The sequence below is a fragment of the Pavona decussata genome, unplaced genomic scaffold (assembly GCF_977016875.1).
Source record: "Pavona decussata unplaced genomic scaffold, jaPavDecu1.1 SCAFFOLD_366, whole genome shotgun sequence".
NCBI classification, from domain to species: domain Eukaryota; kingdom Metazoa; phylum Cnidaria; class Anthozoa; order Scleractinia; family Agariciidae; genus Pavona; species Pavona decussata.
The window spans coordinates 3,188,290-3,211,289 of record NW_028145742.1 but is presented as its reverse complement, the minus strand read 5'-3'; the positions used below and the strand labels follow the sequence as shown (position 1 = coordinate 3,211,289).

The 23,000-nt window shown below is 37.8% G+C and overlaps 1 protein-coding gene across 5 annotated transcripts; it reads left to right on the top strand.

Moving 5' to 3' along the window:
* The first annotated feature begins 13,406 nt into the window (after window positions 1-13,406).
* On the top strand, window positions 13,407-22,970 carry LOC146452862 (UDP-glucose 4-epimerase-like). 5 transcript variants are annotated; one of them, XR_014859672.1, is made up of 12 exons: window positions 13,407-13,563; window positions 15,798-15,944; window positions 17,163-17,260; window positions 17,723-17,836; window positions 18,292-18,471; window positions 19,102-19,179; window positions 20,608-20,710; window positions 21,068-21,153; window positions 21,634-21,711; window positions 21,794-21,908; window positions 22,606-22,772; window positions 22,808-22,970. XR_014859672.1 is itself a non-coding variant. In XM_085097513.1 (11 exons), the coding sequence occupies exons 2-11, from the start codon at window positions 15,818-15,820 to the stop codon at window positions 22,665-22,667; spliced, it is 1,041 nt and encodes a 346-aa protein (XP_084953639.1). In that variant the 5' UTR covers window positions 13,460-13,563; window positions 15,801-15,817; the 3' UTR covers window positions 22,668-22,970. The 5 variants fall into 5 exon arrangements, 1 of the variants encoding a protein (XP_084953639.1); XR_014859673.1 differs by having other exon boundaries at window positions 22,606-22,806; window positions 22,843-22,970; XR_014859674.1 differs by having other exon boundaries at window positions 13,460-13,563; window positions 15,801-15,944.
* Window positions 22,971-23,000: the final 30 nt, after the last annotated feature.

Sequence of the window (23,000 nt, the reverse complement as noted above, 5' to 3'; positions counted from 1 at the left end):
TTTCTGGGTTTGAATAAGCAGTTGGGAACTTCTTCAAAGTTAGAAAGTTTCTGGTGGAGGAAAGATTTCGTCAATGAAAAATTTATGCAGAGAACATGGGATTTTGGGGGTTCACAGTCTATGCCACTGGACTTTCAGTAAACCTGCATCTTTCAAAAGCTCTATTTCACTGGACATAACCTGCAGCTGCATTGTTTTTAAGCGCTGGGGGGGGGGGGGAGGCATTGTTCTGTTGTTTTGTCTTTTGTCCACTTGACCAACCTTGTAAGACGTTGCAAACGGTGCAGGTGGCCCCTAACAATTGCCTTATTTCCACCCCTCCCTCCCTCTACAATCACTAATATACCCGAGTATCCCCTCCCCTCCTGGGTGCTATTGGTTTTTGACTGTTTTGTTGCTGTCGTCGTCATAGCCGCTTAGGTCCCTACTGATTTTAAGATGAAAGAGAAACTCCCTCATTTGGGGTAACAGCTTTGCCTTTTTTGCACTCCCCGAGTCCCCCAGGGGAGCAATTGCTTTGTGACGAGTTTGTTGCTGTTGCTGAGATGAAAGAGAAGCTCCCTCCCCGGTAAAAGAACAAACGAGGGATATGCCTTGCCTAACATTGCTATGTGCAGCATAGTTTTCAGCCCCCCACTTGTGACAATAGAAGTCGCATACAACTGCAAATGATGCGCAACCATGGCAACTTGACCACGCACCCTCAGGTAGATGGGAACCGCTGTCGAGAGCTCGACCTGCTTCTATTCGTGTAACGAAATATCGCGGCACCTTGGCCCTAAGGTCCTCGACTTTGGTCTAAAAAATAACGGGGAGGGGAGGGTCTGGGCCCCTGCCCTTGATCAAACACCTGCAAATAGTTCGTATTGGCAGTTATGCGAGCTGCCCTGTTTTGTAGTTTTTGGAGTCTCAGATTGGCATTTGCCAGTGCAACCCCATACAGTGCTACAATAGGGAAAGTACGATTGAGCGAGAGCAATATACATGTTGATTACAGTTTCCTACTGTATTCAAGCTCCAGCACGCTTCAAGGCTGCCAGGCCCTCGGATACTACTTTTTTTTTTTTTTTTTTTTTTTTTTTTTTAACAATCTCTGGTGAATAAGGGAGTGCCACTTTAGGGGTGCCGTGTATACCAACCCTACCCATAAGATGCCCATTGAAAAAGTAATTTTAAACAAATTTTACAAATATCTGGTGCGGCATGAGTTATTTTCAGACACTCAGTCGGGTTTTCGACCCTGCCCTTCTAAATGTAACCAATGATTGGTATTCTATAGATAATGGTATAGTAAATGGAGTGCTTTTCCTTGGCCTTAAGAAAGCATTCGATACCGTGGATCATGAAATTTTACTCCAAAACTCCAACTCTATGGAGTGGATCTCCTCAGCTTAAAGTGGTTCCATTCTTATCAAACTAGTCGCATGCAGAAAACTTTCGTAAAAGGCGTTGTCTAATTACCGCCCAATTGTCTGCGATGTGCCCCAGGGATCTAGTTTAGGTCCCCTGTTGTCCCTAATCTATATAAATGATATTCCTGCTTGTAGTGTATCCTCAACACCAAGATTGTATGCCGAAGATAAATGTCTTAATGTTCCTTCATACGATCCTGTAGATCATACCTGATGTTAATCTAAGCTAAATAGTGACCTAACCAAAATTCAGTCCTTCTTCAATCTAAATGTGAAAAAAAAAAAACACATAGTCTATCATTGCAACTCAATACAAGCTTGCAAAACAGTTAGCAAAACTACTGAATAAAATGATGAAGAAGATCAAACTTTATTACAGTCACACATTGAATTGAATATACATTCAGTGTAACAGTTAAGATTATTTAAGCGCGATAATGTCCATACTCCTATAAGGCTTCATAACGCTACCGATTTATTACAGGACACCAAGAGGACAGGAAAAAGTGTCCCCATTACAGAGGTGTCCGTTTTAGAAAAGTTAGGCTTAAGGCTTTATATGGATTTCGGTCTCTCAGGGAGCAAGTGAACTGTCCGTAATAGAGAGGTGTCCATATTAAAGAGGTGTCCGTAAGGAGAGGTTCCACTGTATATGGCATTAACGTTTTTTTAACCTTAAAAAGAAACACAGGGATGAAGTAGCTGGTGTAATAGAAAACTGAAATATGAAGTATGAGCACCAGCTCAGATTTCCGGAGGGGTTTTGGCCGGTTACGGGTGGGTCAGTATTGGAGAAAGCAGGCCTCATTGCAAAAACTGACTTTGAAATGGGGGGCTTGTTGTAGTTGAGGGGAAGGGGAAGTCTTATTATTGCTGAAGGGTATTTTTTTAAGGTGAGAGTGACATAACGAATGGTACGAAGCCTCCATGTGACAACCTGTTCTGAAATCTCCAAGATCCTCATCTTTCAGGTTGCTGCATTTTTTTTTTCTGAAAATCGATTGTTAATTTGAGCGAGTTATTGACTTCAAGCATTTCAGCTTTTCTATGAACTTTTCGTAACTTTTTGATGTTTATCGCTTTTGTGAAAATAGTTTTTTTGCCTTCACAAATAGATAAACGGACTGACGGGGAACGGAACGCGATTTCCCTTCTTTAACATTCACATGTTACCAGCTGTTCCTGGAAAAGTGCACGCACTATTAGGCAGAACGCTAATGTTCGGATATTAGCCGGGCAGCATTACAGTCCTCAAATGAATCCAAAAACATCCCCAGAAACACCTTTTACGCCTCCATAAGAACCAGGGACAAAGAAATAGCCCACAAAAAATAAAGTAAGGGTGAGAATTAAACAGACAATTCTTTGCCAGGGCGCAATTTGCACTTAAAAAGGATTCCCAACGGAGTTTTAGGACAGGTCGAGATCCCTAGGGATTAAACAAGTGAAAAATGCCGACTTCAAAATTTGGTGATTTTTCACAAAAAACCCTGGACTAACCCCTTGGAAAAAAGTCCATTTTTAGTCAAAATACAAATATCCTTTTAAAAGTTTCCAACCGAATCAGTGTGTCCGAGAACGTCCCGTGAGACTGACTATTTAGGATTTCCAAGGGACGACGGACAAAGAAATAGCCCACAAAAGATGAAGTCACGGTGAGAGTTAAGCAGAAAATTCTTTGTCAGGGCGTTATTTCTACTTAAAAATAATTCCCAAGGAAGTTTTAGGACACGCTGAGAACCCTAGAGACCTCTATACCATGTCAATTTCTTGAGTTCATTCATGGAATGGTTTCGATTTTTTTTTTCAATGGCGTGACAGTGAAAACCGAGAATTTTGTCCAAAAATCGACTTTTTTCCAAGGGGTTAGTCCAGGGTTTTTGGTCAAAAATACCAAATTTTGAAGTCGGCATTTTTCACTTCTTTATGTTCCTAGAGATCTCAGCGTGTCGGAAAACGCCCTTGGGAATCATATTTAAGTGCAAATAACGCCCTGACAAACAATTTTCTGTTTATGTCTCACGCTGAATTCATCTTTTGTGGGCTATTTCTTTGTCCGTAACCACTAGGGAGGACTAAAAAGTGTCTCGGTGGATGTTTTCGGACACACTGCTTCGATTGGAAGCTTTTAAAAGAATATTTGTATTTTGTCCAAAAATCGACTTTTTGCTAAGGGGTTAGTCCAGGGTTTTTGGTCAAAAATGACCAAATTTTTAAGTCGATATTTTTCACTTGTTTATGTCCCTAGGGATCTCAGCGTGTCGCAAAACACCCTTGGGAATCATTTTTAAGGGGGGATTTAACGTAAACGGCAATTTACCGCACTTTACATGGCTTTAATGGAAATATCTCGTTCACGTTTCAAGCGATCCAAAAACTCTATGTTCATCCAGTAAATCTATGTTGTGGGGTGTTTGGTGAATTTTGGGGTGATTTTTGGGTATATTTGGGAGGAGATAGTTTTTCTAGAAGGATTGGTTAAATTAAGAGAAATAAGAAATATTGAAGTATTAGTGAAGTTTTAAAATAAGAATTTGTAGAATAGTTAATAGACGGATACCAAGTTAGTTCTGGGGTGCTGTTGCGTGGGTATCAACAATCTGTTACTGTTCCAAAAATCATTTTCTTTCTTCTATCCCTTCTTAAAACCACTTCAAATTTCATTCACATTTGAGTTAAGTCCCACCTTAGGTCCAAATTAACGCCCTGACCAAGAAATTTCTGTTTATCTCTCACCCTGACTTCATCTTTTGTGGGCTATTTCTTTGTCCTTGTTCTTTCAGGAGGCCAAAAAAGTGTTTCAGGGAATGTTTTCAGACACACTGTTTCGATTGGAAGCTTTTAAAAGAATATTTGTATTTTGTCCAAAAATCGACTTTTTTCTAAGAGGTTAGTCCAAGGTTTTTGGTCAAAAATGACCAAATTTTGAAGTCGACATTTTTCACTTGTTTATGTCTCTACGGATCTTGGCGTGTCGCAAAATGCCCTTGGGAATCATTTTTAAGTGCAAATCAAGCCCTGACAAAGAATTTTCCGTTTATCTCTCACCCTGACTTCATCTTTTGTGGGCTATTTCTTTGTCCTTGTTCCCTTAGGAGGCCTAAAAAGTGTTTCAAAGGACATTTTCGAACACACTGATTCGATTTGAAGCTTTTAAAGGAATATTTGTATTTTGTCCAAAAATCGATTTTTTCCTAAGGGATTAGTCCAGGGTTTTTGGTGAAAAATGGCTTAATTTTGAAGTCGACATTTTTCACTTATTTATGTTCCAAGGGATCTCAGCGTGTCGCAAAACGCCCTTGGGAATCATTTTTAAGCGCAAACGCCCTGACAAAGAATTTTCTATTTATCTCTCACCCTAACTTCATCTTCTGTGGGCTATTTGTTTGTCCTTCTTCCCTTGTGGGGCCTAAAAAGATTATCAGGGGAAATTTCCAAACACACTGATTCGATAAGAAGCTTTTAAAGGAATATTTGTATTTTGTCCAAAAATCGACTTTTTCCTAAGGGATTAGTCCAGGGTTTTTTGGTAAAAAATGACTTAATTTTGAAGTCGACATTTTTCACTTGTTTATGTTCCAAGGGATCTTTGCGTGTCACAAAACGCCGTTAGGAATCATTTTTAAGTGCAAATAACGCCCTGACAAAGAATTTTCTGTTTATCTCTCACCACGACTTCATCTTTTGTGGGCTGTTTCTTTGTCCCTTGTTCCTAATGGTGGACTAAAACGTGTCTCAGTAGGTGTTTTCCGACACACAGATCCTAGGGATCTCTGAGTGTGGAAAAACGCCCTTGGGAATCAGTGTTAAGTGCAAATAACGCCCTGACAAAGAATTTTCTGTTTATCTCTCACCCTGACTTTATGTTTTGTTACCTATTTTTTTGTGCATGGTCCCTAGGGAGGACTAAAAAGTGTCTCAGGGGACGTTTTCGGACACTCTGATTCGATAGGAAGCTTTTAAAAGAATATTTGTATTTTGTCCAAAAATCGAGTTTTTTCTAAGGGGTTAGTCCAGGGTTTTACGTCAAAAATGACCAAATTTGGAAGTCGACATTTTTCACTTGTTTATGTCTCTAGGGATCTCAGCGTGTGAAAAAACGCCCTTGGGAATCAGTGTTAAGTGCTAATAACGCCTTGACAAAGAATTTTCTGTTTATCTCTCACCCTGACTTCATCTTTTGTGAACTATTTGTTTGTCGTTGTTTTCCTTAGGAGGCCTAAAAAGTGTCTTTGGGGAAGTTTTTCAAACACACTGATTCGATAGGAAGCTTTTAAAAGAATATTCGTATTTTGTCAAAAAAATCGACTTTTTCCTTAGCGGTTAGTCCAGGGTTTTTGGTCAAAAATGACCAAATTTTGAAGTCGACATTTTTCATTTGTTTGTGTTCCAAGGGATCTCAGCGTGTCGAAAACACCCTTGTGAATCATTTTTAAGTGCAAATAACGCCCTGACAAAGAATTTTCTGTTTATCTCTTTTCTTCACTTCTTTTTTTGTTTGCTATTTGTTTGTCCTTTTTTTTTAGGAGGCCTAAAAATTCTTCAGGGGACGTTTTTGAATCAACTGATTCGATTAGAACCTTTTAAAATAATATCTGTATTTTGTCCAAAAATCGACTTTTTCCTAAGGGATTAGTCCAGGGTTTTTGGTGAAAAATGACTTAATTTAGAAGTTGACATTTTTCACTTGTTTATGTTCCAAGGGATCTCAGCGTGTCGCAAAACGCCCTTGGGAATTATTCTGAAGTGCAAATAAACGCCCTGACAAAGATTTTTCTATTTATCTCTCACCCTAACTTCATTTTCTGTGGGCTATTTGTTTGTCCTTGTTCTTTTAGGAGGCCTAAAAATTCTTCAGGGGACGTTTTTGAATCAACTGATTCGATTAGAACCTTTTAAAATAATATCTGTATTTTGTCCAAAAATCGACTTTTTCCTAAGGGATTAGTCCAGGGTTTTTGGTAAAAAATAACTTAATTTAGAAGTCGACATTTTTTACTTGTTTATGTTCCAAGGGATCTCAGCGTTTCGCAAAACGCCCTTGGGAATTATTCTGAAGTGCAAATAAACGCCCTGACAAAGATTTTTCTATTTATCTCTCACCCTAACTTCATTTTCTGTAGGCTATTTGTTTGTCCTTGTTCTTTTAGGAGGCCTAAAAATTCTTCAGGGGACGTTTTTGAATCAACTGATTCGATTAGAACCTTTTAAAAGAGTATTTGTATTTTGTCCAAAAATCGACTTTTTCCTAAAGGGTTAGTCCAGGGTTTTTGGTCAAAAATGACCAAATTTTGAGGTCGATATTTTTCACTTGTTTATGTCCTTAGGGATCTCAGCGTGTCGCAAAACGCCCTTGGGAATCAGTTTTAAGTGCAAATAAAAGCCCTGACCAAGAATTTTCTGTTTATTTCTCACCCTGACTTCATCTTTTGTGGGCTATTTCTTTGTGCCTGGTCCTTAGGGGGGACTACAATGTGTCTCAGCGGACGTTTTCGGACACACTGATTCGATAGGAAGCTTTTAAAAGAATATTTGTGTTTTCTCTAAAAATTGCCTTTTTTTAAGGGGTTAGTCCAGGGTTTTTGGTCAAAAATGACCATATTTTGAAGTTGATATTTTTCACTTGTTTATGTCCCTAGGGATCTCAGCGTGTCGCAAAACGCCATTGGGAATCATTTTTAAGTCCAAATAACGCCCTGACAAAGAATTTTCTGTTTATTTCTCACCATGACTTCATCTTTTGTGGGCTGTTTCTTTGTCCCTGGTCCCTAATGGTGGACTAAAACGTGTCTCAGTAGGTGTTTTCCGACACACAGTTCGATTTGAAGCTTTTAAAAGAATATTTGTAATTTGTCCAAAAATCGACTTTTTCCTAAGGGGTTAGTCCAGGGTTTTTGGTCAAAAATGACCGTATTTTAAAGTCGATATTTTTCACTTGTTTATGTCCCTAGGGATCTCAGAGTGTGGAAAAACGCCCTTGGGAATCAGTGTTAAGTGCAAATAACGCCCTGACAAAGAGTTTTCTGTTTATATCTTACCATGACTACATTTTTTGTGGGCTATTTTTTTGTGCCTGGTCCCTAAGGAGGATTATAATGTGTCTCAAGGGACGTTTTCGGACACACTGCTTCGGTTGGAAGCTTTTAAAAGAATATTTGTATTTTGTCCAAAAATCGAGTTTTTTCTAAGGGGTTAGTCCAGGGTTTTTAGTTAAAAATGACCAAAATTTGAAGTCGACATTTTTCACTTGTTTGTGTCCCTAGGGATCTCCGCGTGTCACAAAAAGCCCTTGGGAATCAGGTTTAAGTGCAAATTAACGCCCTGACCAAAAGAGTTCTGTTTATCTCTCACCCTGACTTCATCTTTTGTGGGCTATTTCTTTGTGCCTTGTCCCTTAGAAGGACTAAAATGTGTCTCAGGGTACGTTTTTGGACAGACAGTTTCGATTTGAAGCTTTTAAAAGAATATTTGTAATTTGTCCAAAAATCGAGTTTTTCCTAAGGGGTTAGTCCAGGGTTTTTTGGTCAAAAATGACCATATTTTGAGATCGATATTTTTCACTTGTTTATGTCCCTAGGGATCTTAGAGTGTGAAAAAAACGCCCTTGGGAATCAGTGTTAAGTGCAAATAATGCCCTGACAAAGAGTTTTCTGTTTATATCTTACCATGACTTCATCTTTTGTGGGCTATTTTTTTGTGCCTGGTCCCTAAGGAGGATTATAATGTGTCTCAGGGGGTGTTTTTGGACACACTGATTCGGTTAGAAGCTTTTAAAAGAATATTTGTATTTTGTCCAAAAATCGAGTGTTTTCTAAGGGGTTAGTCCAGGGTTTTTAGTCAAAAATGACCAAAATTTGAAGTCGACATTTTTCACTTGTTTATGTCCCTAGGGATCTCAGCGTGTCTCAAAAAGCCCTTGGGAATCAGGTTTAAGTGCAAATAAACGCCCTGACCAAAAGAGTTCTGTTTATCTCTCACCCTGACTTCATCTTTTGTGGGCTATTTCTTTATGCCTGGTCCCTAGGGGGGATTAAAATGTGTCTCAGGGTACGTTTTTGGACACACTGATTCGATTGGAAGCTTTTAAAAGATTATTTGTATTTTGTCCAAAAATCGACTTTTTTCTAAGGGGTTAGTCTAGGGTTTTACGTCAAAAATGACCAAATTTTGAAGTCGACAGTTTTCACTTGTTTATGTCTCTGGTCTCTAGGGATCTCAGCGTGTCGCAAAACGCCCTTGGGAATCATTTTTAAGTCCAAATAACGCCCTGACAAAGAATTTTCCGTTTATCTTTCACCCTGACCTTATATTTTGTGGGCTATTTCTTTATCCCTTTTCTGTTAGAAGGCCTAAAAAGTGTCTTAGGGGACGTTTTCGAACACACTGATTCAATTGGAAGCTTTTAAAAGAATATTTGTATTTTGTCCAAAAATCGAGTTTTTTCTAAGGGGTTAGTCCAGGGTTTTTGGTCAAAAATGACCGAATTTTGAAGTCGACATTTTTCACTTGTTTATGTCCCTAGGGATCTCAGCGTGTCGCAAAACGCCATTGGGAATCATTTTTAAGTGCAAATAACGCCCTGACAAAAATATTTCTGTTAATCTCTCACCATGACTTCATCTTTTGTGGGCTGTTTCTTTGTCCCTGGTCCCTAATGGTGGACTAAAACGTGTCTCTGTAGATGTTTTCCGACACACAGTTTCGATTTGAAGCTGTTAAAAGAATATTTGTATTTTGTCCAAAAATCGACATTTTCTTAAGGGGTTAGTCCAAGGCTTTTGGTCAAAAATGACCATATTTTGAAGTCGATATTTTTCACTTGTTTATGTCCCTATTGAATTAAGGTTGGGAAAAACGCCCTTGGGAATCATTGTTAAGTGCAAATAACGCCCTGACAAAGAATTTTCTGTTTATCTCTCTCCCTGACTTTATGTTTTGTTAGCTTTTTTTTTTTCCTGGTCCCTAGGGAGGACTAAAAAGTGTCTCAGGGGACGTTTTCGGACACTCTGATTCGATAGGAAGCTTTAAAAAGAATATTTATTTTGTATTTTGTCCAAAAATCGACTTTTTCCTAAGGGGTTTGCCGAGGGTTTTTGTCAAAAATGACCAAATTTGGAAGTCGACATTTTTCACTTGTTTATGTCTCTAGGGATCTCAGCGTGTGGAAAAACGCCCTTGGGAATCAGTGTTAAGTGCAAATAACGCCCTGACAAAGAATTTTTTGTTTATCTTTCACCCTGACTTCATCTTTTGTGGGCTATTTGCTTGTCCTTTTTCCCTTAGGAGGCCTAAAAAGTGTCTTTGGGGACGTTTTCAAAGACACTGTTTCGATTGGAAGCTTTTTAAAGGAATATTTGTATTTCGTCAAAAAATCGACTTTTTCCTAAGGGGTTAGTCCAGGGTTTTTTGTGAAAAATGACCAAATTTTAAAGTCGACATTTTTCACTTTTTTATGTTCCAAGGTATCTCAGCGTGTCGAAACACCCTTGGGAATCATTTTTAAGTGCAAATAACGCCCTGACAAAGAATTTTCTGTTTATCTCTTACCTTCACTTCTTTTTTTGTGGGCTATTTGTTTGTCCTTTTTCTTTTAGGAGGCCTAAAAAGTTTTTTAGGGGACGTTTTTGAATCAACTGATTCGATTACAACCTTTTAAAATAATATTTGAATTTTGTCCAAAAATGGACTTTTTTCTAAGGGATTAGTCCAGGGTTTTTGGTGAAAAATGACTTAATTTAGAAGTCGACATTTTTCACTTGTTTATGTTCCAAGGGATCTCAGCGTGTGGCAAAACGACCTCGGGAATCATTTTGAAGTGCAAATAACGCGCTGACATAGAATTTTCCTTTCATCTCTCACCTTGACTTCTTTTTTGTGGGCTATTTGTTTGTCTTTGTTCCCTTAGGAGGCCTAAAAAGTGTTTCAGGGGACGTTTTCAAACACACTGATTCAATTGGAAGCTTCTAAAAGAATATTTGTATTTTGTCCAAAAATCGAGTTTTTCTAAGGGGTTAGTCCCGGGTTTTTGGTCAAAAATGACCAAATTTTGAAGTCGACATGTTTCATTTGCTTATGTCCCTAGGGATCTCGGCGGGTCGGAAAACGTCCTTGGGAATCAGTTTTAAGTGCAAATAAACGCCCTGACCAAGAATTTTCTGTTTATCTCTCACGCTGACTTAATCTTTTGTGGGCTATTTCTTTGTCCTTGTTCTTTTAGGAGGCCTAAAAAGTGTCTCAGAGGACGTTTTCGAACACTCTGATTCGAGTGGAAGCTTTTAAAAGAATATTTGTATTTTGTCCAAAAATCGAGTTTTTTCTAAGGGGTTAGTCGAATGTTTTTGTCAAAAATGACCAAATTTGCAAGTCGACATTTTTCACTTGTTTATGTCTCTAGGGATCTCAGCGTGTCGCAAAACGCCCTTGGGAATCACGTTTAAGTGCAAATAACGCCCTGACAAAGAATTTTCTGTTGATCTCTTACCTTGACTTCTTTTTTGTGGGTTATTTGTTTGTCCTTGTTCCCTTAGGAGGCCTAAAAAGTTTCTTTGGGGACGTTTTTAAGCACACTGATTCGATTGGAATCGTCTAAAGGATATTTGTATTTTGAGCAAAAATTGACTTTTTCCCAAGGCGTTAGCCCAGAAAAGGAAATAGCGTACAAACGATGAAGTCACGGTGATAGTTTAACAGAAAATTCTTTGTCAGTGCGTTATTTGCTCTTAAAAATGATTCCCAGGGGAGTTTTAGGACACGCCGAGATCCCTAGGGACATGAACAAGTGAAAAATGCCGGTTTCAAAATTTAGAAATCCGGGACTAACCCTTTGGAAAAAAAGTCGATTTTTGGTCAAAATACAAATATCCTTTTAAAAGCTTCCAATTGAATCATTGTGTCGGAGAAAATCTCCTAACACACCTTTTACGTTTTACAAGGGACCACGGAAAAAGAATTAGCCCACAAAGTCATGGTCTTTGTCATGGCGTTATTTGCCCTTAAAAAATGATTCCCAAGCGAGTTTTTGGACACGCCGAGATCTCTAGTTACATAAACAAGTGAAAAATTCCGACTTGAAAATTTGGTCATTTTTGACCAAAAACCCTGGAGTAATCCCTTGGAGAAAAGTCGATTTTTGGTCAAAATACAAATATTCTTTTAAAAGCTTACAATTGAATCAGTGTGTCCGAGAACGTCCCCTGAGACACTTTTTAGGTTTCCCAAGGGACCACGGACAAAGAAATAGCCCACAAAAGATGAAGTCAGGGTGAGAGTTAAAAAGAAAATTCTTTGTCATGGCTTTTTTTGCACTTAAAAATGATTCTCAAGGGAGTTTTAGGACACGCCGAGATCCCTAGGGACATAAACAAGTGAAAAATGCCGACTTCAAAGTTTGGTAATTTTTTTACCAAAAACCCTGGACCCTGGACCCTTGGAAAAAAAGTCGATTTTTGGTCAAAATACAAATATTCTTTTAAAAGCTTCCAATGGAATCAGTGTGTCCGAAACTTCCCAGTGCACCTTGATCGGGCCAGACTTTAAAAGGACTATTAAAGGGCCGATCATGACTAAAACACCACACGAGTGCATACGGGTAACATACGAGTAACATATGGAACATACGGATACATACGAGTAATACGAATGTTTTTCTCAGAAAGGAAGCTCTAATTATAAGCCTTGCAAGCATTTTTCTCGTCAGCAAACACCCACCCGGTTCAGTTTGAGGGGTCGTTAAATTTAGTCACAGTAAAATAAATTCGCATGGAGTGCAAAACCATTAGCTTGCGCTAGAAGATGACAATATATTTTGGATGGCGCTGAAGTCGTATGACGTCAGCAGATCCGCCAGTTGGTTATGAGAAATGGCAAAAACTCAGTGCAAAACCAAGCCAGAAAGCTTAAATGTAACTATGTACATGTAAAAATGTCGAATTTTGGGAACAGTTGATACATTAAAAAATTCCCCAAGCTATAAACGAACAGCTGCTTAAAGTTTCAGCAACAGAGTAAATCTCGTTTCCAAAATTTGCAAAATCTGAGGGGGGTGGCGATCAACATCCCCCCCCCCCCCCCTCAAACTGAACCGGGTACGTGTTTGCTGACGTAAAAAATGCTTGCAAGCCTATAATTAGAGCTTCCTTTATGAGAAAAACATTCTTATTACTCGTATGTATTCGTATGTATCCGTATGTTAGTCGTATGTATCCGTATGTTACTCGTATGTTAGTCGTATGTATTCGTATGTATCCGTATGTTCCGTATGTTACTCGTATGTTACTCGTATGTTACCCTTATGTACTCGTGTGGTGTTTTAGTCATGATCTTAAAGGGCCAGGACGTACAGGGCAAATTTTTGTTTATTTTGCGAAAAAAATCTGTCCTCAGCTCCCTGAGACAAGAACGCCCGGTGATTTTTATATCTACCAAATTTTTTACCAAACTTCAAAGACGCCGTCGTCCTGCCTCGGAGCAGGAAAAAAAAAAAAAGAATTCTTCGGGGATATTACGCCTATGAAAATGAATTTTAAACTAAGAATTGCAAGGCCTAGGTAGGTTCCAATAATAAGGAATAGGCCTTCGCCGCCTTCTACGGACAAATCTGTTGGGGTACTCTAGAACCAGTTGCAGTCGAACAAGGTGAAGCCTCCACTGGCATAGTAGAAGTAGCAACTGCCTCTGCTGGAGTTGAACGAATTCAAGGAAGAAAGAAAACTAGAATACAAGCAATAATATGCCGAGGCAACATATTCGATCGAAGCGGTTAAAGATCACCATAAGCCCATGATCGAGACTCCTGAGATCTCATGTAACCTTTCCTGCGCACAGCGCGCAAGCGATGGTGTTTATTTCCGTGTGATTGACACTTGTGGTTAAGAAATATTTTGCTGTGTCTCAGTGCGCCCACGCTTGACAAATTGAAAATTTGACAGAGACAATCGAGATTTTTGGAAGGGCCAAACAAATTTTGTAAGTCCAGTGCGTCCGGACCCTTACGAAACTTTCGGACTTTTGGACCAGAGGACACAATTTACTTTAAAAGGCCTGGCTGCTAAGGCAGAAACCAAGAACTCGTGCCGGTGGAAGAAGTTCAAGTTTCACTTCAGTCAAAGACCTTTTTTCAAGACCCAAACCGCCAATTTTTAATCGCCAACTGGTTAGTTAAAATTTATCTATATTCTGTTGATGTAGTGCTTTAAGGATATACGACTGGGCTTTTGATTATAAATTTTCTCTGCCCGCATGTATGATCAGTCACCCGTCCCGTATCGATCAGTCACGTTAGAGCAGTAAGACAGTGCCACGTACAAAAAGGTTGTCAGGTTTATGTTGATATTATGATAGATTCTTCAGAAAATCTCTATACATCGGCCTTGATTAATGAAAGTACGTGTATATTTCGTGTTATAGGGAAATCAAGTGCGAGATTTAAAATATAAGTGACTTCGAATACAATGGCATAGGTAAATCTGATCAAAATATAATTAATGGTTGTCATGCTATTATTATCAGCTGGGTATCAGCTTATGAAGTCCTATGTGTACAGCTTTCAGTATTTCTGTTCAGATTTACAAAGCAAACTTTGTTCTAAGCGTTTTTTGGCCGTACGGTGGTGATGTTAACGTACGCGGTTGCACTGTAATCTCAGACTGATTTGGTTGACAAAACGAGAAGAAACATTCTCTATGGTTTATACTCTTTTTGACCATAAAATGACATCATAAAATGTTCCAAACTCAAGTTTTTCACTACCAAGTTTGAACATAATTTTATGACATGAATTTATGGTCTATAAGAGTGTAGACCATAGAAACTGCCGTCGATTAGTTTTTTACAATAATATGCATGGCAATTGACTGTTGAGAAAGCATGTGCATTACATCACATGACATTTTTTATTGTCTGTCCTCTTATGAGGGTCCCCAATAGGGCTCTTCTATCCTGCCATCCCGGACAAAATTTTTCCTTAATCCCGTGATTCCGACGGCTGTTTTAGCACAATCCCAATCCCGGTCAGGTTATAATTTTTTTCAAGCCCCTTACCTTGACGAAAACAAGCCACTTTAAGTTGGATGTCAATTCCGGCTACAAATTTAAGCACTCGGCTGATCTTTCCACTGGTCTTTGGTCACGCGAGAATTTAGCTGTAAGATTAGTTCTTCAATCTCTTTCCACCATAACGACAACATTGTTCATTTTTAAAAACATTTTCAAGTTTCCCGCAAATCAGGGCAGTCAATAAGTCAGTTAGCAATTTCTTTTTAGAGTTTATTCTTTTTTTTTCCTTTTTTCTCTTAATTGAATGGTGAGGGCTGCCTTTCTTATCATGTTGATCCTTGGAAAACTTTTCAGTCAGGGATAATGGCCATCAAAATCTGAAGAGCATTGCTACTCCTGAGCACAATGTGGGACTGCAACAGATATTTGAAAAGGTGACTGAGGCCAAACACGACCCCTGCTGGTTGCTTAATGCACCTTAGACTTCTGGATTAAGTGCTTTCCTGAGTACATTTATGAGAGATTTTCCTTTTCGTTCAAAATGTGGCTAGATCTCTCTGTTGACCTTTTGATTTTGATCATGAAGGAAACTACTCAAATTTACGGAATGGAGGTTTCTTATCATCCGGAGCTGTTTGAATTAGTTGCTTTATGCCGTTGTGTATGCTAGCTCTGTGACATTTGTTTAGGCTTATCAGCTCAAGTTAACTGCAAGGTCTCAGGGAGCACAAAGAAATTTTATCTGTAAAGACATAGGACCTGTAAATTTATTTTCTCGTCCAGGACGGTGACAACTAGATTTTCATTGTACATTTTCGACACCAGACTTCCTGGATCTCGTTTCTTTAGAGTAACAATTTCTCGCATCCCGCTTCGTAAAATCGTCAAATCCTGTGTCCTGTCCCTAATTCTAATCCCGAATATCGTCGCTCTTTTCCGTTAGAATCCCGACCTTTAAAAAAGCCAAAGCCCGGATCCCGAAAAACCTATTGGACACCCTCTCTTATGGACAAAAGCTACAAGCCAATCAGCGCGGAGGAATTTTGACAGTTATTGTAAACTATTTTTTGGAAGGTGATAATTAAACAAAAAATTAAACAGTATCAGCATTCCTTTTTTTTAACCAAATAAAAAAGTTAGTCCGCCGTCTACCGTCCACCATCCAAGTCAGCATCCACCTGTCCGTATCTGCTATTCATAGAGTCAGACGTACAGCACGTCTTTTGTGGTGGGAGGTCAAAAGCATCACTAAGTGCCATTGGAAATTTGTTAGAAAGTCCACTAAGCTGTAGAATCCTATACCTGGCATCCCACAGTGACTTAATATTGAAAGGTGTATTTACTTCCCAAACAACTAAATGATTCAACCATCTGACCAAGCTCTTCATTTAGCAGGTTGAAACAGCTAGAATATGGCCCCAGGTAAATGTATTCTGGTGACAGGAGGAGCTGGGTACATTGGAACTCACACAGTTGTGGAGCTCATCAATGCTGGATATGATGTTGTTGTAGCTGACAACTTTGTCAATGCTTTTACTGGTCAGTGCTGTCTAACCATTGCTTGTTATGTGCACTAAACAATGCAGTTTGAGATGCTGTGAGTGCATTAGTTGTCTCATTCATTATGAAGGTCACAATTTGCAGAACCTAGAGTGGGAAATGAAACAAGATGGCCACAAAGCTTTTAAAAAGACATCACCATGTAAAATGTAAGGTGGCTCTGAACCTAACCTGCAATCAGGCTCAACCCCTCTGGTAGAATTTGTTTTAAACTTTCCTAAAAAATTGTATCTAAACATGCTGATAATAGTTCCATAAATTCTATAAAAATGGGGGTGAGCAAGCTCATTTTTAGTTACAACTACTTGAAGGTAAAATAAGGGCTGTATTTAACAGGTCATCTTGTTTCTATGGTAACCTATATATATGTCAAAAAAATGACCATAACTTGTTAACAAAGTTTAGGCATGTTTTTGATACCATTATTGTTGTATCAAGTGATAAAGAATGGTTGTATTAATCTGTCAACGCATAAGTGCTGCAAAGTGATGGAAACCAGTACCAGCCACCTTAAAGAGGCACTGTCATGGCGATTTTACTGTAGTTTGGTCAGAATGACTCAAATTGCTCTTACCGTGACACTGGGAAGTTAAGGTTTCTCTTCTAGGAAGAACCAACTATAAACAGTTTTCACTGACTTCTCTAAAATAAACAGGAAGAACTTGAAAAAGTTGGTCAACTATTTCAAGTTGCAATCCCCTTCCATCGTAGTCATACGCAGTGAGGTATAATAATTAATGGTAGTTTCTGTGCACTAGTAGGGTTATTGTTAACAAAACTCATTCCATTGAAACAAATACATTTTTTGGCTATTCATAGTGACACTAAAGATAATTGACACTGCCTCTTTAAGATGTCATAAGGAAACTAATGACTTTATAGCAATGTCTTTTAATAATCTACTTAAAAATCATAATCAGAAACTCAACTCAAAATACAAAGCTTAAAACCTCTGTCAGGAAAATCAATCCAAAATCACAGTTCTTGCTACATATACCCCTTCGACTGAGGATAATTTACCTGTTGACAAATTCCCCTGTAACAGATTAATTATCCCATTGTAATTCATTTGTTCTGAATGTTTTAGTGATGCATAATTGTTTTAAGCTGCTAGATGGACAAATAACATTTTTATGTCTGAGCTTCATGATGTGACATTATCAGTGGTGACATAAAGGCAATCCTGTTGTTTTGTAGAAAGCATAAAAAGAGTGGAGGAAATCACTAAGAAAAAAATTGTCCATTATTCTGTCGATTTGTTAAACAAAGAATCTTTAATGGAAGTTTTCAGCAAGGTAAGGTATCACCTGGGTGAGGTTTTCATATTAAAATATTTTCAAGTCACATGCCATAGAAGTAAATTCATGTAAATTCATTACACATCTTAATTTATTTATGTTTTGTGTATTTGTAAAAGTTCATTCGTATTTCTAGTTAGTTCATGCCAGGACCTCATCATCATCATCATCATTGTCATTGTTATTATTATTATTATTATTATTATAATTATTATTTATAATAATAATATAATAATAATAATAATATATAAGAGCCTCTTTAATAACTTGAAGGTGAAATGCATTTGCATTTGGGTGCAGGGTCACATGAGCGATTGTGTTTGTTGAGTCGATAATTTTCTGTAATCTTATCACAGTTTTCTCGGCAAATTAGTCGTTACATGTTAGTAAATAGGAGAGTTAAAGTTCTTACAACTACTGAGAATAAATTTAATCAAAAGCCTTTCCTTATTTTAACAGCATGAATTTTATGCAGTGGTCCACCTTGCAGCTTTGAAAGCAGTTGGTGAGTCTTTAGAAATTCCATTGCGGTATTACCACAACAATGTCACTGGCTCTATTAATTTACTTGAGGTAAGCACAAATTTTATTATTAATTGAATTTAGCAGTATTTTTAACCTGGTAGTTTGCAGCTAGACTTTCCATGACTTGGCCTTTTTCTATGAGCCACTTATGGGTTATCTATGAGAGGTTTCAGAGCAGTCCATTGTTTTTAGATATTTTTCTCAGGCTAAAAAGTGGTCAGGTGGAAACTGTTGTGACTGTTACTAGCAGAGAGTACTCCTAGCAGCTGCTGTGTTGTGTTGTTAAACAAAGCACAGGTGCAGATCCAGGGAAAAATGTGACCGTTTTCTGATATTGGCGCACACTGGCGAAGGCGCAAGGGAAAGTAGTCATGGTCCTAGCTACAGAAATACCAGTAACAGATGACCACTGTGCTGATACTTGCACTTATTCTCTTTGGTGAAGACTGTTCTACTACAGTAAAACTACACACATTTTCATTTCATGGCCTTTTTTTTTGCAGTGCATGAAGGAACATGGTGTTTGGAAGTTTGTGTTCTCTTCATCAGCTACAGTGTATGGCCTGCCTCAGAAACTGCCAATCAGTGAAGATCACTCTGTAGGGCTTGGCATAACAAACCCTTATGGCAAATCAAAGTTTTTCATAGAAGAAATTATTAAAGATTTGTGCAATGCAGAGAAGGTATTATTGCAGTGGAGCATTGCTTCCTTGTTTTGGAAACTTTATTAATTTTGCAGTACAGTGATTTTCTGTCAAAATCTGCAATTCCAAAAAATCCACCCTCCCCCTTCCCCAAGGAGTGGATTGAAAATTCTAGTGGGTGGGGTCTCAAAGGTCAAGAAAATTTTAAAGAAAAGTATGAAGCTAAATTGGAATTAACAGAGGGGTATAGGAGTTTCCTGGGAGAAAATCCTGTGGGGGAGGGGTTGTGGATATTTTGTGCAACTACACAACATGACTTTCCTTTGCCATTCCATGTGATTTTTTTTGTTGAAAAAAGACCTTGTGTACTTTCTCATCCAGTTAGAACTTAGTCACGCTGAAACTAATATTGTGTCAAACCTATGTTTCCCACTCGCGCTTTACATTTGCTGTGATTGTTTAAAGTGATTACTTTGGCTTTATGCTTCTGAACTGAAAACCAGGTCTATCAGTGCGTCATTGTAAAAAGCTGGTTATCATGACTATGACATAAACATTGGTGACCACCGGCAGTCAGGATGACCCCAACTCTTTCATTGTTTAAAAGTTGAAACTTTTTCAACTCTTTCATTGTTTAAAAGTTGAAACTTTTTTTCTTATTTGTAACAGAAAATGAATGCTGTGCTGCTACGATATTTTAATCCTGTTGGGGCTCATAAAACAGGCAAAATAGGAGAAGATCCGCAGGTGAGTTAAACAAGTTATGGGTATACCACAAGTCCTTGAATAAGCACCTGGGAGACTTATTTCAAATTTAGGATAAAGTAGAAGGTGCTTAGTTAATATTTCTGAATTTGTGGCCTGACACAGACATTTCTTTTTACGATATTAATGACATTTGTATGTAAACAACAACATGCATACAGTAATCTGTTTATAAAAATGCTGTTCATATAGTTCTAATAACAACATCCTTCATATGTGCAATGTCAATACACCAGGACCTGGAAATTGCAAGATGCAACTTGGAAAAAAGAAGGCATGAGGTTGTTGTATTGTAATGTTGTAGTCAAGAACAAGTTCAGTTTGGATTCTGAACCACTGATGGAAACTACTACTGAAAGAAACTTATGCGTCATTTCCAAAGAGAATGTTAGAAGCTTTGTTTTAAATATATTGTAAATTTCTTGTTCTTTTTTATGTATATGATTTTGATCATTTTGTTGTTCTGCAGTTTTACTTATTTTATTGAATATTGTAATTACTTTGAAAAGCCAGAATTTGGAAAGTAATAAAGTTATTATTATTATTATTATTATTGTTATTATTATTATTATTATTATTATTATTATTATTATTATTATTATTATTATTATTATTATTATGATGATGGATGTAAAACATGATGAGTGACAAACACAACCAACACTGTACTCAACTCTCGTTGTCTCACTGCACCCCACCCCCTAAAAACAGAGGGGTAGGGGACAGGGTGGTTACTTGAGGTGGGTGCACTTATGTGAGGGAGGTCCTTATTCAAGGATTTACAGTATTTGATTGGTTATTAAACACTTGAGGGTACATGACTACTTGGTCACGCTCTTGGAGAAAACTGCCTACAATCCTGGTCAAAACTCTCGAGACATGCAGTTTCTACCGTTGACAAATAGAGTAAGGTTTTTCCAGATTATAAGACCATTTCGCATCCCCTCCTTGCTGGATCAATGTTATTTTGCTCTAAAAGCTAAGATGAAAGATTTGTCTGAGCCTAAAAGCAACATTGAAACAGGGAAACTGTGTGTGTTATTTAGTAGTGGAACAGTGAAAAATTGACTTCTCTCTACATTTTGTCTCAGCAAGATTTAGTTGCAGACACTGCAAAAGATGCAAATAAACTTGTACACATTTTTTCATTTTTTTAAATGAAACGCAGAAGAGACTGTTCAAATTAGTTCTTTCCCTTCTCCCTGTTTACAGTAATGTGTACTGTAGCAAGGAGACTAAAGTCAGTGACATATTGTGTCTAACCATCTTGGTGAACTTTGCCACAACATTCCTGAGTCTTGTCAGTTGTATGTCTGATTGCTTTACATAAATATTAAACTAGGCATATTGTAATGAGCAAATTGTGTATCCTTCCTGAATTATTTACATTTTATTCATTTTGCATTTCAGGGTATTCCTAATAACTTAATGCCATACATACTCCAGGTAGCTGTTGGTAGACGACCTCATCTGAGCGTGTTTGGAAACGATTATGACACTCCTGATGGAACAGGTCAAGTATCTGATCAAGATAGCATTGATACTTTCCTTAATCCATTCCAAATTTATTTTTAAAGGGACTTAACAAAGGTAATCATTAATGTCAGTGCGCTCTTCCTAGCCCTCAACATCTGAACACGGGGTTATCATGTACCATAACCTTTTCTTATTTTTTGCCACCCAGTTTGCACAATTTGACCCACCAAGCTATGTTTGTATTTTTTTTTCAACTATTGTTTTGTCTCAATAAATTTGTTACATAGCCCACCTCGATTAGCTCTGCTACTTTATGCGGGCTGTGTATTCCCGTAAAAGATATAAGTATATTAAATAAAGTTGTTGTTGTTGTGATTGTTTTTGTTGTGTGCAGGTGTGAGGGACTATATTCATGTGGTAGACTTGGCTGTTGGTCATGTTGCTGCACTAAAGAAGTTAGAAGAAGACTGTGGGTGCAAGGTAAGTTTTGACTGAGCTGTACTTAAAATATAGAGGCTAAATTAAAGAGGCTTGTTTGTTTGGCTTCCAGTTTCCTATGTACTCTGATATGTGAAAATTATATGGGCTCAAGGGTTTCAGACAGTGGCTTAATAAGGGGCGGGGGGGGGGGGGGGGGGGACTATTAAACACCAAAGAGTTAAGAACAAAGAAACTGTTATTTTAATAACTTCTCCCCAGTACTTTTATAAGAAAAGTATGTGGTCAAGATAGGAGAATTTGTTCTTTGATATTAGGGGTTAAAGGGTTAACTAGGACTTGGGCTATTTCCGAGTTGCTTTGAACCTTATTATGAAAGCAAGGCTTTGTGCAAAGATTAGTTTTGTTTGCATATGAAATCAGTGAAATCATATGAAATCATTTTCGTAATGAATTTGAAAGTAACTTGGAGAAAGGCTATTAATGTTTTTTTTTTTTTTTTTTTTGATATGTTTTGCCCAGGTGTACAACCTTGGTACTGGGAGAGGATATTCTGTTCTTGAAATGGTAAAAGCTGTTGAAAAAGCATCAGGCAAACCTGTAAGTATCCTCATCGTTCTAACACATCTCTGCTAACAGTAAACAGTGATTTAAGGTAAATTTGCCATCTGTTGTCATGTAGGTTCCATACAAGATTGCCCCACGGCGAGGAGGAGATGTGGCTTCTGTGTACTCTGATGCTTCTTTAGCTGAAAAAGAACTCAACTGGAAAGCACAAAGGGGGCTGGATGAAATGTGTAAGTTGAGATTTAGTATTGTAGAGGAGGTGCTGGGAGCAATAATGAACTTACATGGTATTTATCAATCCTTGGATGCCTGGTAAGTATTGTTGTACAAGACCTGCACACGAAAAATGGTCACCTCAGGCAAATACTTACTAGGTCATGGCTCCTACTAATGCAGATAATAACAAGGAATCTAGGAACAGTTTCCAGCTTACAAGGAGTTTTTCAGGGCTGCAGTATTGCATTTTTGTCTTTAAGAATCAAGAAATGAGGAAGTAAGATTCTTGATTAGTTTGGCACTGGGATACTGTGTTTGTTAGAAGGACGTATTACATGTGCAGGATTGAAGACCCTATTTGGTGAACAGTAAAATGATTTAACCAGTGATCAGCATCAAATTTCTCCTTGTGATATTTATGCTTATTCAACTCCTGAAGTTATAAGAATTAAGGATATGATCACCCAAGGCGAATTTTCTTGATATTAAAGGGTTTTAAGGGGTAAATAGTTGGATTGATGACCCGTGATCGCAGATGCCTTTTTTGCTCATGTCAACTGGGTGAAATTAGAGCTACAAAAGGCATCAGCTCTTGCAGGCTAAGGGATTACGATGATGAGATGGAGTACTGACAAATGCATGGTGCATACAAGGGATGATCTAATGTATGTTAAAAAAAAAGGTGATAATGGCCTTCTTTGTTTTGTTCAGGTGAAGATTCCTGGAGATGGCAAGTGCAGAATCCACAGGGATTTAAAACAGCAAGCAATTAACTTATTAACACATCAACAATTCAGTACTAGAGTCTGTTAGTAACAATAATGTGGAATTAGAAAATATGATTTTGAAATTCTAGCACAAAAAAGAAAGAAAAGACTGTCAATAATATTGAATTGCAAATTGTATTTACTAGTTTAATAATATTGAATTGCAAATTGTATTTACTAGTTTTTTTTTTGCACTTTAGACGATGTGTATTGACATACATGTGGCAGTAATTAATGTAACAGTGCCTTGTCAATCCTGTTTGTGCAAATTATTAAAGATGCAGAAGTTCCTCTCGAGAGTTAAATTGATTCTGAAATATTTTGTCATCTTATCTTTAA

Coding starts and splice junctions, on each gene's coding strand:
- LOC146452862 (XM_085097513.1), top strand. CDS start 15,818: ATGGCCCCAGGTAAATGTATTCTGGTGACAGGAGGAGCTGGGTACATT. Junction 20,711..21,067: donor TGACACTCCTGATGGAACAG/GTCAAGTATCTG, acceptor TGTTGTGTGCAG/GTGTGAGGGACTATATTCAT. Junction 21,154..21,633: donor AAGAAGACTGTGGGTGCAAG/GTAAGTTTTGAC, acceptor TGTTTTGCCCAG/GTGTACAACCTTGGTACTGG.